The sequence below is a fragment of the Equus przewalskii genome, chromosome 30 (genome assembly GCF_037783145.1).
Source record: "Equus przewalskii isolate Varuska chromosome 30, EquPr2, whole genome shotgun sequence".
Lineage (NCBI taxonomy): Eukaryota > Metazoa > Chordata > Mammalia > Perissodactyla > Equidae > Equus > Equus przewalskii.
Window position 1 is genome coordinate 17,179,355 of NC_091860.1, and position 18,744 is coordinate 17,198,098.

The following is an 18,744-nucleotide window of genomic DNA, read 5'->3' on the forward strand; positions in this document are numbered from 1 at the left end:
CTGTCATGACTAACAGAGTAACTGCAAATTTGCCAGTTTCACTGGTTGCCACTACAGTGAGTGAATTACTTCTGCTCACAGTGTTAATGTAAATGATGCTAATGATGGTGGGTGCTGTGCCCATGGCCTGGAAATTTGTGCCCACCCTGGAAGCTGCCATTCTGTGTAAATAGCAGCCCTTTGAGCTGTGCAGTTCAGAGGCTCTGTGTGAACCCTTGTTTTGAAATAAACTTCAATAGAAATGAACATTTCAAATGTTGACTTTATCAGGTGTGCCATGTTTATGGGGGAAAATGAATAAAATATAAATTGTCTCCATCCCTTATAAAATTCTTTTATAAAAAGTGTTTGGAAAATGACTTACCTCATATTTCCTGTGAGTAAGGATTTTCTCTACTTCTTCCTTCTTAGTAATGAGATGTTTGGAATTCCATTTGTTTTTTTCTTTTTTTAGATTGCAGAAATTACCGAAGTATATTCTTTTAGAAAATGTTAAAGGTTTTGAAGTGTCTTCTACAAGGTAGAAAAATGTATTTGTCTTGTGTTCATCCTAGACTTGGTATATTTTATAGTAGGAGCTGTTGTGGAATAAAGTTTTTACAAATAAACATGTACATTCTGACATTATATATGTTATATATTTTATTAATATTTATTTTGACCAATTCATAATGTAAAGAATCACAAAGTTAGGTTCAACTGATTCTCTCGCATTTTGATATGTTTGAATTTTTCCAGAAAGAGCACACATTTTAATGAGAATGATACTTCTCAATTGTAGCTGCTTATACTATTCTATTCTTTATATTATTCTATTTCTTTAGAAGCAGGCATGTTTTCAGTAAGAATTGGCCACGTTTACAGGCATTTTCTGTCCTACAATTAGATGGGAGAAGCAGGCCCCATGTCAGGGCCCTTCTCTCTTACCCGGACAGAAAACTTCTGTCTGAGTCCTTGATTCAGCTGCAGGCTGTAACAGTGCTCCCTAATCTGATTTGCTGCAGATATAGCTCCATTCCCATGCAAGTTTATCACCAGTAGATTCGAGAGTCTGACTCTCACCAGTTTGGATAAATTATCCGGCAGCTTTGTTTATTTATAGTAGAAATTATCTCTTTTTTTGAGAAATGTAATTTCTCAAGTACTGGACTTAGTAAGACCTACGATCATTCTCTTTCTAAACAACTGGAGCAGAGGTACATTTTTCACTTTAAATGAAGTTTTTTGTGCAATATTTTATATAAGAACCCTATTTCCAACTTCAGGTTGAAAGCTTTTCTTTTTTCTTTCCTTTCACTTTTGTCTTTTCAGAGACCTGTTAATACAAACAATAGAAAATTGCGGCTTTCAGTACCAAGAATTTCTATTGTCTCCAACTTCTGTAGGTACCACAATTATAAACTCTTAAATAAATTTTCCCAAAGAGAATTTGTTTCAATAAAAAGAATGGGTTTATTTAGGTTAATATTATAGTTAAATCTTGAATTAGTTCAGACATGGATCTTACTTTCTAAAGAATGTAGTACAGGCATATAAATTCATTTATACGTATTTTGTGAAAAATATTATATAGCTTGACGCTCATAGAGAATTTACTTTCCTTTCCATACAGAAAATAAAGGATAGTGTTTAAAACTATGTGACATCTGGTATCTCCAAACTAGATGTGCTATAGTTTAGTAATGCTTCAAAATAATCCAAAATAGAAAGTAAATGAACATATGATAATTTTCTAATTACTTTTCTTGGTTAAAATGCAAACATTAAATTGCCGTTTAATTAAACATTAAAATGCCGTTAAAATGCAAACATTACTTCTATTTCATGGGTAAGAAATTGGAGTAATTGGTTATGATAAGATATTTGGTAGATCTTTGATATTACTAGTATCACTATCTATTTTTTCTTTGGCCATTGTATTTCTTAGTCTCTTATCATCTTTAGCTTATTATACAGTTCCTTGCCCTGAAATTAAAGGAAAACTCGTTTTGAAAATTAGATGTACAGCTGTGGACATGGACAGTATATCTCGTCTCTTTAAGTTTATTTCATATTTATTGCCTTTTAACTTTTAAAATTTAGTGAATCCTCCTTTTTTAATAAAATGAGATAATCATAGCTAAGAATAGTTATATTTGAATTTTATTTTTTAAGATGACTATATTGTCAATAATGAAAGTAAAAATGTCTATATAACTTCTTACCCGAGAAATATAAAATGATAGTGGCTCATAGACATATAATTCATCAGGTTCGATCTTTATTTCATTCAAGTAAGGGTATAAAGCAGCAGTTTAAAAAGTTTAAGAATTTGCTACAGAGAAATCTTCCACAAATCAATAAGAGAATTTTTTCCAGCAGAAGCTAAGTGCATACCTGTGTGAGTGTTTTGACTAGGTGCTAACAGTTGATAGAGATCTCTTCAATTTCCTATAGTAACTGACTTCTCTGCTTTCCTCACAGCTGGGCATTCCAAATTCAAGGCTGCGGTATTTCCTTATTGCAAAGCTTCAGTCAGAGCCACTACCTTTTCAAGCCCCTGGTCAGGTACTATCGTTATTGTTATTGTCTTCATGATTATCATTATTTATCTATTGTAAATACATCGCCGTTTGCTAATTTGTTTCAAGCACTACTCTGTGGAGGTTTATCTGTGTCCTATGGTGCCCATCATGTAGACCCTGCCCCAGGTCTGTCTCCGAGGCCCTTTTCATCTCCTGATGCCACTTTTATTGCTTTAAACAAAACAAAAACTTTTCTTTCATCATTAGAAAAAGAAATAAGTTAATAGTAAACAAAATTTACATTAGTGCTGTTACATTCCTTTTCCTCCTATTATTTCCCTTCTGACCATTGACTGTTTTGTAGCTATCATTTTTCCCCCAATAGAAGTTTTTGATTACTTTTGATAAAATTCAATTGTACTATCTTAAAAATGGCTTACGTGTATTTTAACACGTTGTTTGCATGGTCTTTGAAGTCAATGCTATTTAGCCTTAATTGATTAAAATACAGTAATGATTAGTACAAGCTAGATAAAATGCTCAATTGCTTAGATAGGATCTCTGATGATGAAAACAGTTGTATATGCTTCTGTCAAAAACTGGTGTGGCTAACAGAGAGTTTTAGTGGTTCAGCAAAGCGCTCCGTAACTATCACAGGTAAGAGCTCAAAAGGCACATCCTACTAACAGGGGGTCAGTAGTGTCATTTGAAAACCCCACAGTACAATACTAATATGTCTTCCTTTCCGTAGTGGGCCGTTCCAAAAACAACCTGTCAAGTGTATGAGCAAAGACTTCATCGTTAAAAATTCCTGGAACTATTTTTCTTTTGCAAAATAAGGCTTTACACGTGGTTACATGTTTGCAGGAAAAAATTTTTCCATTGGGGCTCAGGAGTAGAAATAACCTTCAAGGTGAAAAGTACTTTTTTTAAATTAGTTTTTCTTTAGATCATGGGTATGTTTCAGTTTTTCTTTTTTAATGAGGGGATATGACAAACTTTGATCCAAAACACATTTTCTGGAAATGTTAATGTTGCTTTCTAAACTTTTTTTCCAAGTATGATGCTGTGTCTATATTCAGCAAACTTCCTATTACATTGTTGAATGTTTTTATTAATAAATAGAGAAAGCAGTAACTCCATGAAATAAATCATCTGTAGCCTGATGACACTATAGCTATATGATGAATAAATTGTATAAATACAAGTAAACGACAATTTCTGTCTTTTTGCTGACAACCCCATAAAGGCTAGAGAGATTTTTTTGCAAAATCTTGACTAGATGTTATTAATTTGTCTTTTATTTTTAATAAAGCTTTATGACAATTTGTGCATTTTTACTTAATGTCAGGTACTGATGGAGTTCCCCAAAATTGAATCTGAACATCCAGAAAAACATGCAATAGATGCAGAAAATCAAATTGAAGGAAAGAAAATTGAACCAAATATTTGGTCTGATAGCAGCAGACCATGTTCTGGAAAAGCAGCCATTCTTTTTAAGCTTGAAACTGCAGAAGAAATTGACCGGAAACATCAACAGGACAGTGATCTCTCTGTGCAAATGCTAAAAGATTTTCTTGAAGATAATGTTGACGTGAATCAGTACTTTTTACCACCAAAGTCACTGTTGCGATATGCTCTTTTGTTAGACATCGTTAAGCCCACTTGCCGAAGGTCCATGTGCTTTACGAAAGGGTAGGTTTTAAAGAGACTCTATTCCTGGTATATCCAAAATAACCAGGTTTTTTATACTACTGTTTCTTTTAGTAGCTAAACAAGGAGGATTTTATAAAACGTTTCTGCTAGAATGATTTTTTTGCCCTTAATTGCATGCTTTCGTGTTTCAAAAGAATGCACGAGTGAAAATTCCTTCTGGCGGAACATTATGTGCACAACCCACAAAAGTGCTCATGAAAGACAATGCCATTTGTTTGGTGACCTTCATAGGAGCTTAGTTACCCATGTTGGAAACCTGGTTGCTCTAGATGCTGAATTGCTATAATTTTTTCACACCTTTCTTGTTGTGGCACATCAGACGTCAAAAATTGATATCCACTCTCATGATAAATGTATAAGAAGAAATTAAATTTTAATATCAAGAAATAAAATTGAATCATCTGGTGCATGTTAAAGCACATTTAAATTTTATTTAGCTTTTCAAATAATATATTATCATGGTTCAAAATTCAAAAGGTACTAAGATTGTAAGACTCTCTTCCACTTCTGTCTCTTGGACGTCGTTTCCCTCCCTGCATGCAACCAATGATTTCAGTTTGCTGTCTAATTACACGGAGTGTTATGTGTGAAGGTGTGTTTAAATGTACACATATGTTTTTACCCCCTCCTTTTAAGTAAATGGCCTCACACTATATCCATTATTATGTGCCCTTTATTTCACTGCACAATATAAATTGGATATTATTGCATATGAGTACATGAAGAACTTTTCTATTCTCATTGTATAGGTATGTCAGTTTCTTTTATGGTCTACCTTTGGATTATTTCTTGAATGTTAATATAGTTTTCATCAATATTTTGAAGCCTAAAAGGGGAAAATTAGGCCTTTCCAGAAAATTTTGTAAAAGATCACTATTTCTTCTTTGTTAATGCCACTCAACTTTGTTTGATAAGTAGTTGCATGATTTGAAAGTTCAAGCCTTCTCTTTTTGCCTGTTAGCTAGCTGTCTTGCACAAACACTATGTCCCTGATATAAGCATAGCAGACTTATTCTGATTTTATCTTACTCTGCCCTTGCACTTCCAAGAGAATGGATTTATTTCTTTCCATTACCTTAAAAGACTTCACTTAGCTGTTGTCTATTTCCAAGTCCAATAGGTTCTGTTTAGGACTCTCATAAAAAAGACATCAATTTTATAATAAAAAACAACCTTGAGGGCCCAGCCCCATGGCCAAGTGGTTAAGTTCGTGTGCTCCTCTTCAGCGGCCCAGGGTTTTGCTGGTTTGGATCCTTGGCGCAGACATGGCACCTCTCATCAGGCCATGCGGAGGTGGCATCCCACATAGCACAACCAGAGGGACCCACAACTAGAATACACAACTATGTACTGGAAGGCTTTGGGGAGAAGAAGAAGGGAAAAAAAAGAAGATTGGCAACAGATGTTAGCTCAGGTGCCAATCTTTGAAAAAGATTTTTTAAAAATCCTTGAAACTCTTTTGTAATTACAAAGACAGTATAAAAGAAGCCTTACTCTAAAAGTCTATTTTAGTGTAGATAATATAAACACACACACACACACACACATATATATATGATATATGAGGAAACAATTTGAAAAAATTTTTCCCTGGTATGACTTTCTCTAATTTATATTTTAAATTGATCTGTTAGGAAAAAAGTAATGATAATATGTTAAACAGCCAGCTTGGCAATGATCTAAGGGGATGAAATATTACTAATACCTTGCATTTCTCTAGTGTTTTATACTTTTAATACGATTTTTTATACAATGGTCTCGTATGAGGAAGATTAAAAACACACTGCTTTATAGTGAGAGGCGAGGCATGGTCCATGGACCCTGTTGGTCATGGGGCTGGGGAGTAGGGTCTTGGGTTCATGAAAAGAAATGATGTTCAGGCATGATTAAAAAATAGCAGCAGTTTACTTTCATCTACATCACATTTGGTTTAATGTGGCAAGGGAGCTAATGTTGAATAGTATTTGGATATAAAGTTGTAACAAATGCATACTTTATAGTGATGCACATTAAAAAAATGACAGTTAATACAAAGAAATAATAATACATAATTCATAATGATATTTACACAACTCAAAAATTTATGCCATTGTTAGTGTCTGAGAAGTTTAAATAGAATAATCTTATGTTTTTGGCCCAGTGATTTTTCAACTGCAGAGCATATTTATGTGATATTATTCAGAATATTTCAGGAGGATGTCACTATGTAGATTGATTAATCATTCAAGAAATATTTAAGAAACTTATCGTTAACAGATACATTAGATGCATAATATTTGTGTTAATTTTTCAGTTATGGAAGCTACATAGAAGGGACAGGATCTGTGTTACAGACCGCAGAGGATGTGCAGGTACTATGCATCCTTTAGAACTAAAATATTTGAAAATTACTTTAAGTAAAATTCTGTTTAGTACTTAAAATTTGAGAATGTTAAAATAATTTTACATGTTCAACTGGGAATGAATATATATATGATCCATTCATATATATACATATTCATATGTATTCCTATATATAATAATTCTTTACTATAGAATAAATCTTTTCTTTTTCTTGTTGCTAGATATGAGTTTATGCACAAAATTTTTTTGTGTGTGTCTGGAAGATTAGCCCTGAGCTAACTACTGCCAATCCTCCTCTTTTTGCTGAGGAAGACTGGCCCTGAGCTAACATCCATGCCCATCTTCCTCTACTTTATACATGGGACGCCTACCACAGCATGGCTTTTGCCTAGCGGTGCCATGTCCACACCCGGGATCCGAAGTGGCAAACCCAGGCCCCCGAGAAGCAGAACATGTGCACTTAAGTGCTGTGCCACCTGGCTGGCCCCTATATGAAATATTTTTTACTTTCTTTTTTCTTATTCTTACCTTTGTATTTCTTTTTATTCCATAAACAGTAAGTTGAAATACAGCATACAATAGTTAATGTTCTCTAAAATTATGCACAAATATCTTAGTATTGGAGACTTCCTTTGGAGCACATACTATAAAACTGCCTTTTAGGGAATGAAATCTACATTTTGGCAAGGTTCCTTATTGATACTTTAGCTGTCGTTGTTGAATGCAAGCTTGGTATATTACAAGTTTTATAGTTTTGAATAATGTTGAAGTGAAACTACATTATCTTCTCTTATACTGATTTAAGCTCTTACTATAAATAAAATTTGCCCATGGTAAAAATCCCATCAGAGGCAAATGAATATCTGGATTTGAGAAATTATATTTACTAAATATATTTTATCATTTTAGGAAAATATCTTAATTTGATGAAATTGATCATAAACAGTAAACATTTTAATGATCTACTTGTTAACATTGTAAAATTGACTTCATTGGTTATGTTTCTTTTTTGTATCTTTCACTATATTTCTTATGTTATATTGTCATTTATTATTTATATTCTTATGATTTTGAGGGACCAAAAATGACAGATACACTGAAAGTATCCTGATCTGTTCAACATTAAGCTTTTTGTTTTCAAAGTTTACATTGCCATTGATGAGCCAATTATTTGGTTTTTTGCACAGAAACATTTTGCCCTCTGCATTTTGCTAGCTACCATGTGTTGCAACAGACTATATGTCCGTCGTTTTTAAATTGCCCTAATTTAATACTTTTCTTAATAACAATAGATAATTTATAATAAAATAATTTAATAACAATAGATGACCTTATCTTATCTAGTTGCACTCTACTTTATTAATTATCTTGAATTTTTTTTACAGATTGAGTATATCTACAATTCCCTTACCAATTTGTCACAAGAAGAAAAGTTAACAAAACTGTTAATGCTTAAACTTCGATATTTCACTCCTAGAGAAATAGCAAATCTCCTTGGATTTCCTCCAGACTTCGGTATGTAAGATACATCCAGACCCCAGCTTTCATATTTTAAAGGTCTCAAAATTCCTTAGGAATTTACATGCATTTTATGAATCAACCCTTGCCCAGACAGATGGATATAAGAAAGCTTCTTCCTTTCTTGACTGCCATTTTTGACATTTTCCTTCCACTTTGCTCTTTCCACTTTCATTCATAACCTGCCTCAGTCCATCCCCTTCAGACGCAGTCTCCATTACTGTAGTAATGGTCCCGAGTGGTTTTCAGGGACAGAGAGGCCAAATCAGCAATCCTCACCTCCCCTACGGAGGGTTGTTAACAGCATCTCTTTCTCCAGCTTATTTTCTTTCTTCCAGAGGTCTTATTCTAATAACCCCACACTAAATCTTGTGAGAGAATACAGCCTAGGATGCTCTTTTTTAATGAAGAAATTAAAAGGCGGTTGAGGAATTTATTTATTTTTTGGTATATGGGGTGTGTTTGTGTTTATTCTCCTCGAAGATAACATTCTTTTCAATCGTGTGCTTTTGTCCTTTCCTATAAGGTGTAAGTGGAGAAAGGAGAAGGTGGAGAGGTGGTCTAGACAGGAGCTTTCCTAAGGGAAAGGAAAGGGTCACTCGGGAGCACAGATCCCAGAACTGGCAAAAGATTAGGGATCTGAAGCAGGGAATCTCAAGAACAAAATGAAGACACAGTTGAGGAGTGAGAACAACAAAATCGTAACTCCTTTGGCAGCCCAGGAAATCCAGGGACTGTTGCTGTGAAGAGATTGGACACGTTGCCTTTGCTTCTTAGAGCAGCCGGCCCCTCCTGACCCGCTTCCTGGGCGCCAGTGCTCCATGTGAGGGAGCCAGCAGTTTCTTAGGCTGGGGTGAGTGTGTTCCCAGCACCTGGCTTGTGGGAAGGGGCAAAGACAGACCTCTCTAACACGCTTCCAAGGCTACACAGGAGGAAATATGTTTTTGATAACTCTGATTGGGAGTTTGAAGGCAGAAAAGCCAAACATTGCTAAGTTCACTGTTGTGGTAATATTAATACAGTACTATCCTTGAAGCACGTAATGGGTTAAATAGCTCATGTTTTAAAATTCTAAGTAATAGATTTGCAGATGAAGTTTTGGAACGCATCCTTTTGTACATTGGGATCAAATTGCCAATATAATTTGACTACCCTCTTGGTAGTTGATTCTCTGAGTGTAGTCATGGCAACCAGGTTTATTTTGTCCTCTCTGCCTTTTTCTTGGTGATCTCATTCAGTCCCAAATATCCCGGGCTGTGTTATTTAAGAAAAACACAGACTTTCCTTGTCTTAGTTTATGTCACAAAGTGAGTGAGAACATCATAAAACAAACAAAGAGCTGAGAATTGGACTCAATTTAATTCCCGGTCTGCTTTCCTGATTATTATTATTTTTTCTTTTTTAGGATGAGAAATCAAAGGTACTTTCCATACTACTAATGAGAGGAAAGAGTTTTTGTGTCTAATAACAACTATTTCCTAAGTTTTATTTGAGTGCTTGTTTTTTCAAGTAATAGCAGTCCCTTTGGTAATACTGAAACTTAGCATGGACCCCAGAGTCAGACTGACTGAGTTTGATTCCTCTCTCTGCCTTAGCCACTCTCTGCTTAGTTTATGCATATGTGAAATGGGGACAATGACAACTTCATAGAGTGGTTGTGACAGTAAAGTGAGTGAACGTAAGTAAAATGTTTACACACTCTCTGACGCATAATATAAAATTGTGTCAGCTTTTATTTTTTAAATGATAGGCATTTATTTGCTTTTCTAGCATTTACTTCATAAGTATTTTTTCTCATTATTTTAAAATTTTAGATGGGTAAAATAGGATTTTTCAAAGCTCTCTGAAAATATATGTCTGAGACATACAAGAAAGGCTTTTTAATTGCTTAACATTCTTCTAAAATGTGTGTCATATTTGTATAGTGTCCTAAGCAGCACTGTGACAGAGCTGTCCCTCATGTGTGCTTCTGGTGTTATTTACTCTGGGTCCCAAACGGGCGTTGTTTGCGCTGCTGGTCCACTGGCGATGATGGCTTTGCGTTGATCCTTCCGTCTGTTTCGTCTTGGTTTCCTCTGTGATGAGTGGCATGCATTCTTGAGAGAGCAGGCTTTGGAAGAGAGAGGCACTAACTTACACTTCCTGAGTGAAAGCTGCTGTCTTGACCTCGTTAATTCTGTTTCTTTGTTCTTGAGGATTATTATTTTTAATGTACCTAAGTTTTTAAAAAGTCACTTTTTAACTTAAAACTATATATTTTTTTCATAAGCTAGTTGAGATTTTAGGATCTATATCTATATATAAAATACACACACATATATAAAATTTTTACAGATCTGACTTGTTTGTTTTCAGACCTTTCTTCCCCTCTGATGTAGTCTACAGAAGATCATCCCTGGGGTGTTCTAAACTGTTTATAGATATATTTGTACCTCTGGCTACTTTGAGCTAAATAGTTTTTGAGATGACTATAGTGCTTGCCTAAGACATGTTCTATTTATAATAGCAATTTTATGATGATTCTCAACTGCAAATATAGTTTTATTATGCTAATCACTGTTATGTTATTGCAGTAAGTGTAATATCAAGTGTTGATGAAGAAACTTTATCATGGTCAGCTCTACCTTGTGGTCCTCACAAGTACATGAAATTTTGCTATGTGTAATGCTCTTTAATTGTTTCCTTCATTTTATTATCTAAGTTGCTTTTTCTTTAGTTAATTGCTATGCCAAAGGAAACCGAATGTGGAATTCTAATGTTGTAACTAACATTAGTACACTCTTATGCATGGACAGTCTTTTATGTTGAGGTTTGCAAGACTTTGTTCCAGCAAATGTAGTATCTGTGGGCTATTTTGTTTTGAAACAGCAAATAGAAGCCCAACATGAGAAAGTCAATTTGTGGAAGCAGAATATAAAAAACAACTGTGAGAGACTTGTATCCAGAAAATATAAAGAACTTTTACAATTCAACAATAAAAAGAATAATAATCCAATTTAAAAATGGGCAAAAGATTTGAATAGACGTTTCTCTGAAGAATACAGACAATGTCCAAAGAGCACATGAAGACGTGTTCAGCCTCATGTGTTATTAGTGAATCGCAAATCAAAACCACGGTAAGATACCACTGCACCAAAAGAGAACAAATAACAGTGTTGACAAAGATGTGGAGAAATCAGATGCCTTGTACACTGCTGGTGGGAATATAAAATGGTGCAGCTGCTCTGGAAAACAGTCTGGTAATTCCTCAAATGTTAGACATAGAGTTACTATATGACACAGCAGTTTCTCCACTGGGTATATCTCCAAGAGAATCAAACACATACATCCACCCAAAAACTTATACATAATGTTTGTGAGAGCATTGTTCATAATAACCAACAAGTAGCAACAACCCGCACATCTGTCAATGAATGAATGGGTGAACAAAATGTGCTATATCCATACAAGAGAATATTATTCAGCCGTGAAGACGAATGAAGTATTGGTACATGCTATAACATGAATGAACCTTGAAAACATTATCCTAAGTGGAAGAAGCCAGAAATAAAAGACAGCATACTGAGTGGTTCCATCTATATGAAATGTTCAGAATAGGCAAATCTATAGAAACAAAAAGTAGGTTAGTGTTTGAGGGATAGAGAGGGGAAATGAGGAGTGACTACTAACAGATACCAGCTTGGTTTTTTTTTTTTTATTGAGGCGTAATTGACATACAACATTAGTTTTAGGTGTACAACATAATGATTCCATATTTGTATACATTGTGAAATGATCACTGCAGTAAGTCTGGTTAACATCTGTCACGTTATAATTTTTTTTTCCTTTTTTTCTTGTGATGAGGACTTTTAAGATCTAAACTCTTAGCTACTTTCAAGTATGCACTATAATATTATTAACTATAGTCACCATGCTGTACATTACATCCCATTACTTATTTATTTTATGGCTGGAGGTTTGTACCTTTTGACCTCCCTTCACCCGTTTTGTCTACCCCCACCCATCCTCTGGCAACCACCAATCTGTTCTCAGTGTCTATGAGCTTGGGTTTTTTATTTGTTTGTTTGCTTTGTTTTTTAGATTCCACATATAAGTGAGTTCATATGGTATTTGTCTTCCTCTGTCTGACTTACTTCACTTAGCTTAATGCCCTCAAGGTTCATCCATGTTGTTGCAAATGGCAAGATTTCATTCTTTTTTATGGCCAAATAGTGTTCCATTGTGTGTGTGTGTATGTGTGTTATATATATATATATATATATATATATATATATGTAGATACCATATTTTCTTTATTCACCCATCGATGGACACTTAGGTTGTTTCCATATCTTGGCTATTGTAAATAATACTGCAGTGAACATGGGGATGCGTATATCTTTTCAAATTATTATTTTTATTTTCATCAGATAATTACCCAGAAGTGGAATTGCTGGATTATATGGTAGTTCTATTTTTAATATTTTGAGGAACCTCTATACTGTTTTCCATAAGTGGCTGAATCAGTTTACATTCTCACCAACAGTGCACAAGGGTTCCCTTGTCTCCACATCCTTGCCAACGCTTATTTCTTATCTTTTTGATAATAGCTGTTCTAACAGGCAGGGGGTGATAGCTATCGTGGTTTTGATTGCATTCCCTGATGATTAATGATGTTGAGCATCTTGTCATGTGCCTCTTGGCCATCTCTATGTCTTCTTTGGAAAAATGGCTATTCAGATCCTTTACCCATTTTTTAATCAAACTGTTTGTTTTTTACTATTGAGTTGTATGAGTTCTTTATATGTTTTGTATAATTAACCCTTTATCAGAGATATAAGATTTGCAAATGTTTTCTCCCATTAAGTAGGTTGTCTTTTCATTTTGTTGATGATTTCCTTTGCTGTGCAGAAGCTTTTTAGTTTGATGTAGTCCCACTTGTTGATTTTTGCTTTTGTTGTCTTCTCTTTTGGTGTTATATCCAAAAAATCTTTGCCAAGACTGATGTCAAGGAGCTTACTGCCTATATTTTCTTCTAGGAGTTTTATGGTTTCAGGTCTTACGTTCAAGTTTTTAATCCATTTTGAGTTAATTTTTGTGTCCAGTTTCATTCTTTTGTGTGTGGCTGTCCAGTTTTCCCCGCACCATTTGTTGAGGAGACTATCCTTTCCCCATTGTATATTCTTGGCTCCTTTGTGACAAATTAATTGACCGTATATGTATGGATTTATTTCTGGGCTTTGTTCTGTTCTGTTGATCTATGACTCTTTTTATCCCAATACTATACTGTTTTGATTACTATAGCTTTGTAATATAATTTGAAATCAGGGAGCATGACACCTCCAGCTTTGTTCTTCTTCGTCAAGATTGCTTTCATGATTCAGGATCTTTTTTGGTTCTATATAAATTTTAGGATATGAGTTCTATTTCTGTGAAAAATATCATTGGAATTTTGATAGGTATTGTATTGAATCTGCAGATTACTTTGGATAGTATTGACATTTTAACAATATTGATTCTTCCAATCCATGAGCATGGAATATCTTTCCACTTATTTGTATCTTCTTCAATTTCTTTCATCAGTGTCTTGTAGTTTTTGATTTACAGGTCTTTTACCTCCTTGGTTAAATTTATTCCTAGATATTTTATTCCTTTTGTTGCAATTGTAAATAGGACTATTTTTTTAATTTCTCTTCTTGATAGTTCATTGTTAGTGTATAGAAACACAATAGATTTTTGTATATTGATTTTGTATCTTGCAACTTTATTGAATTCATTTGTAAGTTCTAACATTTTTTTGGTGGAATCTTTAGAGTTTTCTATATAATATCATATCACCTGCAAATAGTAATAGTTTTACTTCTTCCTTTCTAATTTGGGTGCCTTTTATTTTTTTCTCTTGCCTAATTGCTCTGGCTAGGACTTCCAATAGTATGTTGAATAGAAGTAGTGAGAGTGGGCATCCTTGTCTTATTCCTGTTCTTATTCACCATTGAATATGATGCTAGCTGTGGGCTGGCTTTCTTTTTTGAGATGATGAAAATGTTCTGGAATTAGTGGAAAAGTGTGCAAAACTCTGTGACTATACTAAAAACCACTGAATTGTTCACTTTAAAAGAGTGAATTTTATAGTATGTGCTATCTCCATAAAGCTATTATTATATAAAACAACTGAGAAATAATGGTAGCCACTGCTTTTCCTAAAGTGCACTAATACACAGATTTCTATTAGTTCTGTGAATGTCACGTGTGTACATGTCTGTGCACTGAGCATAATATAATATGTAATGTGGTATGATAACATATTGTGTAAGCAAAGTAGTGTTATATAATATTTTTGGCACCAAATTCTCATTTGTTAATTGACTTCATGGAGACCTTAGGGACTTATTTGTGTAAATGACCACTGTGCTCTTCTAAAGGATGTGTCCTTTTATCTCTGGAAGTTATTATTACAAATTATTGTGTTATAAATTGTTGTCTCTCTTTTCTAGGATTTCCTGAGAAGATAACAGTGAAACAGCGTTATCGTCTACTTGGAAATAGTCTCAACGTGCATGTAGTAGCTAAACTAATCAAAATCCTATATGAATAGTTTAAAAATAACTCTGGGGGCCAGCCTGGTGGCGCAGCAGTTAAGTTTGCACATTCCGCATCTTGGCGGGCAGCCCAGGGTTCACTGGTTTGAATCCTGGGTGCGGACAAGGCACCACTTGGCAACAGCCATGCTGTGGTAGGCATCCCACACATAAACTAGAGGAAGATGGGCATGGATGTTAGCTCAGGGCCAGTCTTCCTCAGCAAAAAGAGGAGGATTGGCAGTAGTTAGCTCAGGGCTAATCTTCCTCAAAAAAAAAATAAATAAATAAACTCTGAAAGATGCTCACAGTATTCCTTCATATCCATGTAGTAATTCTGAAATTCTATCTTGAACTAATTTTGACAAAATTCAACTAAATTTCTTAATCTGTCTTTAATAAGAAATTTGGATTTATCACAAAAATGCCAATTTGTTTCCTTAAATTTATATTACTGTGTTTTGTAAAGTTAAAATTATTGTTATGATTTAGGAGAATATGTTTTCATATGAAATTATTAAATATATGTGTAAAATATTCTCTTTATAATATTATGGTATAGACAAATTTAGGAACATTAGAATTTTAACGTCTACATGAAGATTTTGTAAAAGTGTCATAACTGGCATTTAATGAACCTGATAAACTGTACATTTTTATATGTTAATTAAAGTTGCTTTATGAATCCTATCATTTTACTTTTTTGTTAGGTGATTATTCTTATTTCTGAAAGGATGATTCTAATTCTATCCTGTTTCAAATATTGAAGATTTTACTTCCAGTCCTTTAAATATTCCTTCATTTATCTAAACAAATGCATGTGATATTTTAAACCAAATTATCAACATCATTAGCTTTATATAACAGTCTGAAGAAAATGTCAGAAAAAATAATCCTAAATTCTTGATGACCTCTCCATGAGAAAGCCACAGAAAATATAGGTGCCCACTATTTCATTGTCTAGAATTCTGCCTCCATCATTGTCCCTTCTTCATTTGTACATACTTCCCTTTAGTTTGCTCTCATCAGAGCTTGCTTCTGTCTTCCTTCTGAGCTTCTGGTTCTAAGTTGAATTTGCCATCACATTCTAAGGAATGTAGTATGGTGTTAAGATTTTAAGGAGGGAACTCTGCCCTCTGCCCTCATTCCATATGAGTATTCTGTGAATTAACTTTTATAACTTTTAACTTTCTCTGTCTCTCCCTCTCAGTAGATTTCTTGGAATTAGGGTTTCTAATCAGACTAAGTCTTGCATCATATCCTGTGGTTTTGATTTCAGTGATAAAAGCAAATGACAAATAGAAATGAAAAGAAATAAGACCAGAAATTGTATCACAAAATTTTAATTCATATTTTTATTCTTAAAAAGCAATCATTCCAACGTGGGGAAATTGGAACCCTGTGCATTCCTGGTGGGAATGTAAAATGGGGCAGCCACTATAGAAGATGGATGATGATTCCTTAAAGAAAGAATTATACATGGAATTACCATATGATCCAGCAATTCTACTTCTGGGTATATACCCAAAAGAACTGAAAGTAGGGACTCAAACAAGATATTTGTACATATGAACATTTGTACATTCTCATAGAAAAATTATTCACAATATGCAAAAACTGGAAACAACCAAAATGTCCATCAGTGGATGAATGGATAAAGAAAATATGGTGTATACATACAGTAGAATACTAGTCAGCCATAAAAAGAAAGGAAATTCTGACACATGCTACAAGATGGATGAACCTTGAAGACATTATGCTCAGTGAAATAAGGCAGACACAAAAGGACAAATTTTGTATAATTCCACTCATATGAGGTACGTAAAAGAATCAAGTTCATAGAGACAGAAAGTAGACTAGTGGTTCCCTGGGCTCAGGGGACCTGGGGACTGGGAGGTAGTGTTTAATGGGTATGGAGTTTCTGTTTAGGGTGGTGAAAAGTTCTGGAGATGGGTAATGGGGATGGTTGCACAACAATGTAAATGTACTTAATGCCACTGAATGTATACTTCAAAATTGTTAAAATGGCAAATTTAGTGTTATGTACATTTTACCACAAATTTAAAAAAAAAAATCATTCTCCACCACGATTTTTTCAGAAAAACTCATAGATAAATATGGATATAGGGAAGCTGTAGGCCAATACATGTATGTATCAACTATCACTATCTACATTTTGTTATGTGTTTAAAGACAAACCTTATTACAAGTCTCATAAATTTTAGTATATACAACAATCTGGAATGACTTCGGCACACTTTCACTGCTGAAAGATTCTCACCAATAAAAAGGTTCATAGTTTTACTGTGATTATGCTGTAATTATGGTGTCCTCTGCCCATAGAGCAATGGAACACAAAATAAGTGTCGAGTGACAGTGCACCAACTATAAACACATGGCAGCTCTGTGGAGACACTTGTTTACAAACTGGAAGGCAGAATATAGCTCTGTAGAATTTTTTAAATTATTGAAGTATATTCATAGGCAGATGGTGATTCTTGTTCCTTAATTCATAATTGAAAATCTACAGTAGCAAGTATAAAACTGACACCTTAGTAAAGATGTATTTACCAGAGTGCCATTTAATTAGCATTTATATACATCCATAATTAATTTAGAAACTGTCATTTTGTCAAATGCCCACCATATGTTATTGGTAATAAATAAGCATAAAATTTGCCCTGGAAATTCTGTTTTCTGATATCTGGACTTATTATAAATTTATTCAATATTTTGGAAAATGTGGCTTTTCCTTTTTTAAAAGAACTATATGTAATTAAATCTGCCGTTTCTAACAGTTAACTGATTTTTCATTCTGTTTTTTTGCATCACTGTGCTCTTTCATGGCTTGCCAAATAATTTTAAGTTATTTATTTACTCTGCCTCATATTTTTGTTAGTTTTCCAGACTGAAAAATTACGAATAAGAGATGATCAAATGAATTAATACAAACAAAATGAATCACGTTGGGAAATGATTTTGAAGAGGAGATGGGTCATGATGACAGAAGCAGCAGCCAGTGCCTGGTAAATTTAATCCCTAGTGGCAGGCAAGAGAGCCGAACGAGAGAGGAGGGCGTGAGTCACCCTGTTCCTGAGGGGTCAGCTGACCCTCTTCCAAGGACCTTAATAGTGTTCCGGCTATTAAATCAGACCTGCACAGCGGGCACTGCCCTGTGCCTTAAAAAGTGAGAAAATACCTCTGACTACCAGCCAACTTGCCACAAGACAGCCTTTAAAGAGACAAAATCAGTAACTGCAATGGTGGAAGTTAAGGGACTACCCAAACCTTTTTTAAAAAAATGTGAGTGTAGAGGGTAGAATTCCTTAACAAAAGTCACAATCTATTCTGTGCTCCAATCTCAACCAAGTTTGAGTCAGAAGTTATTAAATTAGAGGCTTCTCAGGATAGAGAAATGAAGCTAAACACACGTGAAACCGGTTTAATTCTAGCTATAGCAGTACAGAAGAAAGAAGCAACCACAGAGTAAGCCAACCGCGAGCGGACACTGAAGGATGCATTCTGCCAGCCAGCTGTAGTGTCTGCATCCAAACTAAAGTGGCTCTGTTTGCTCTTTTTGTCGTGATAACTTTAAAATCAAACTGTAGAATCAAGAAGCTCCCAAATAAGCCAAGATAATACAATAAGGATCTAATTTTAAGCCTATATAGGCAAAGTAGTAGAAGTGTATTTTCTTGAGTTGGTTGTTATTGAAAAGAAGGTGAACTTTTCATAATTTGGTCTTTACTTGGAATTATGACTGTTTCAGACCCCCAGTTATAAACTGACTTACTAATAGCTTTGGACTTTGAAGTTGAGTGAGGATTATATGGTCTCAGCAGTTTTCTCATAGCTTGTAATTGAACTCATTATGTAACTTTTCAGGACAGCCTTTGAACGTCCCTGTGCTAGAACTCTGTTTCTCTCGCTTCCAATGTCACAGTGTGCTGCATACAACTCTCGTGTCCACTTCTTAACATGCATCTTTTTTGATCCACCTCCAGTGCAGCCTCTTCCTTCTTCATTCATCATACTCATGAAATGTCTAGTTACACCTATAATATTTCGTTTGGGAATGTCCCTTTGCACATTTTATTACAAAGCAG

General features: G+C 34.4%; 1 protein-coding gene across 35 annotated transcripts in view; it reads left to right on the top strand.

Annotated features, from left to right (window-relative positions):
• The window catches only part of TRDMT1 (tRNA aspartic acid methyltransferase 1), a 76,427-nt gene extending 61,099 nt beyond the window's left edge, over window positions 1-15,328 (top strand). For 9 of the 35 annotated variants that reach the window (XR_011534917.1, XR_011534897.1, XR_011534899.1 and 6 more), the window contains 8 exons: window positions 455-520; window positions 1,312-1,381; window positions 2,464-2,547; window positions 3,856-4,199; window positions 6,514-6,571; window positions 7,949-8,078; window positions 8,608-8,934; window positions 14,555-15,328. Coding sequence is in view for 14 of the 35 variants with exons in the window: in XM_070600807.1 (XP_070456908.1) it covers window positions 455-520; window positions 1,312-1,381; window positions 2,464-2,547; window positions 3,856-4,199; window positions 6,514-6,571; window positions 7,949-8,078; window positions 14,555-14,655 (853 nt within the window). In the remaining 21 variants the exon portion in view is untranslated. Of the gene's footprint in view, window positions 1-454; window positions 521-1,311; window positions 1,382-2,463; window positions 2,548-3,855; window positions 4,200-6,513; window positions 6,572-7,948; window positions 8,079-8,607; window positions 8,935-14,554 lie in introns of those variants that run through there. The other 26 variants (XM_070600807.1, XM_008510914.2, XM_070600812.1 and 23 more) reach the window with 7 other exon arrangements.
• Window positions 15,329-18,744: the final 3,416 nt, after the last annotated feature.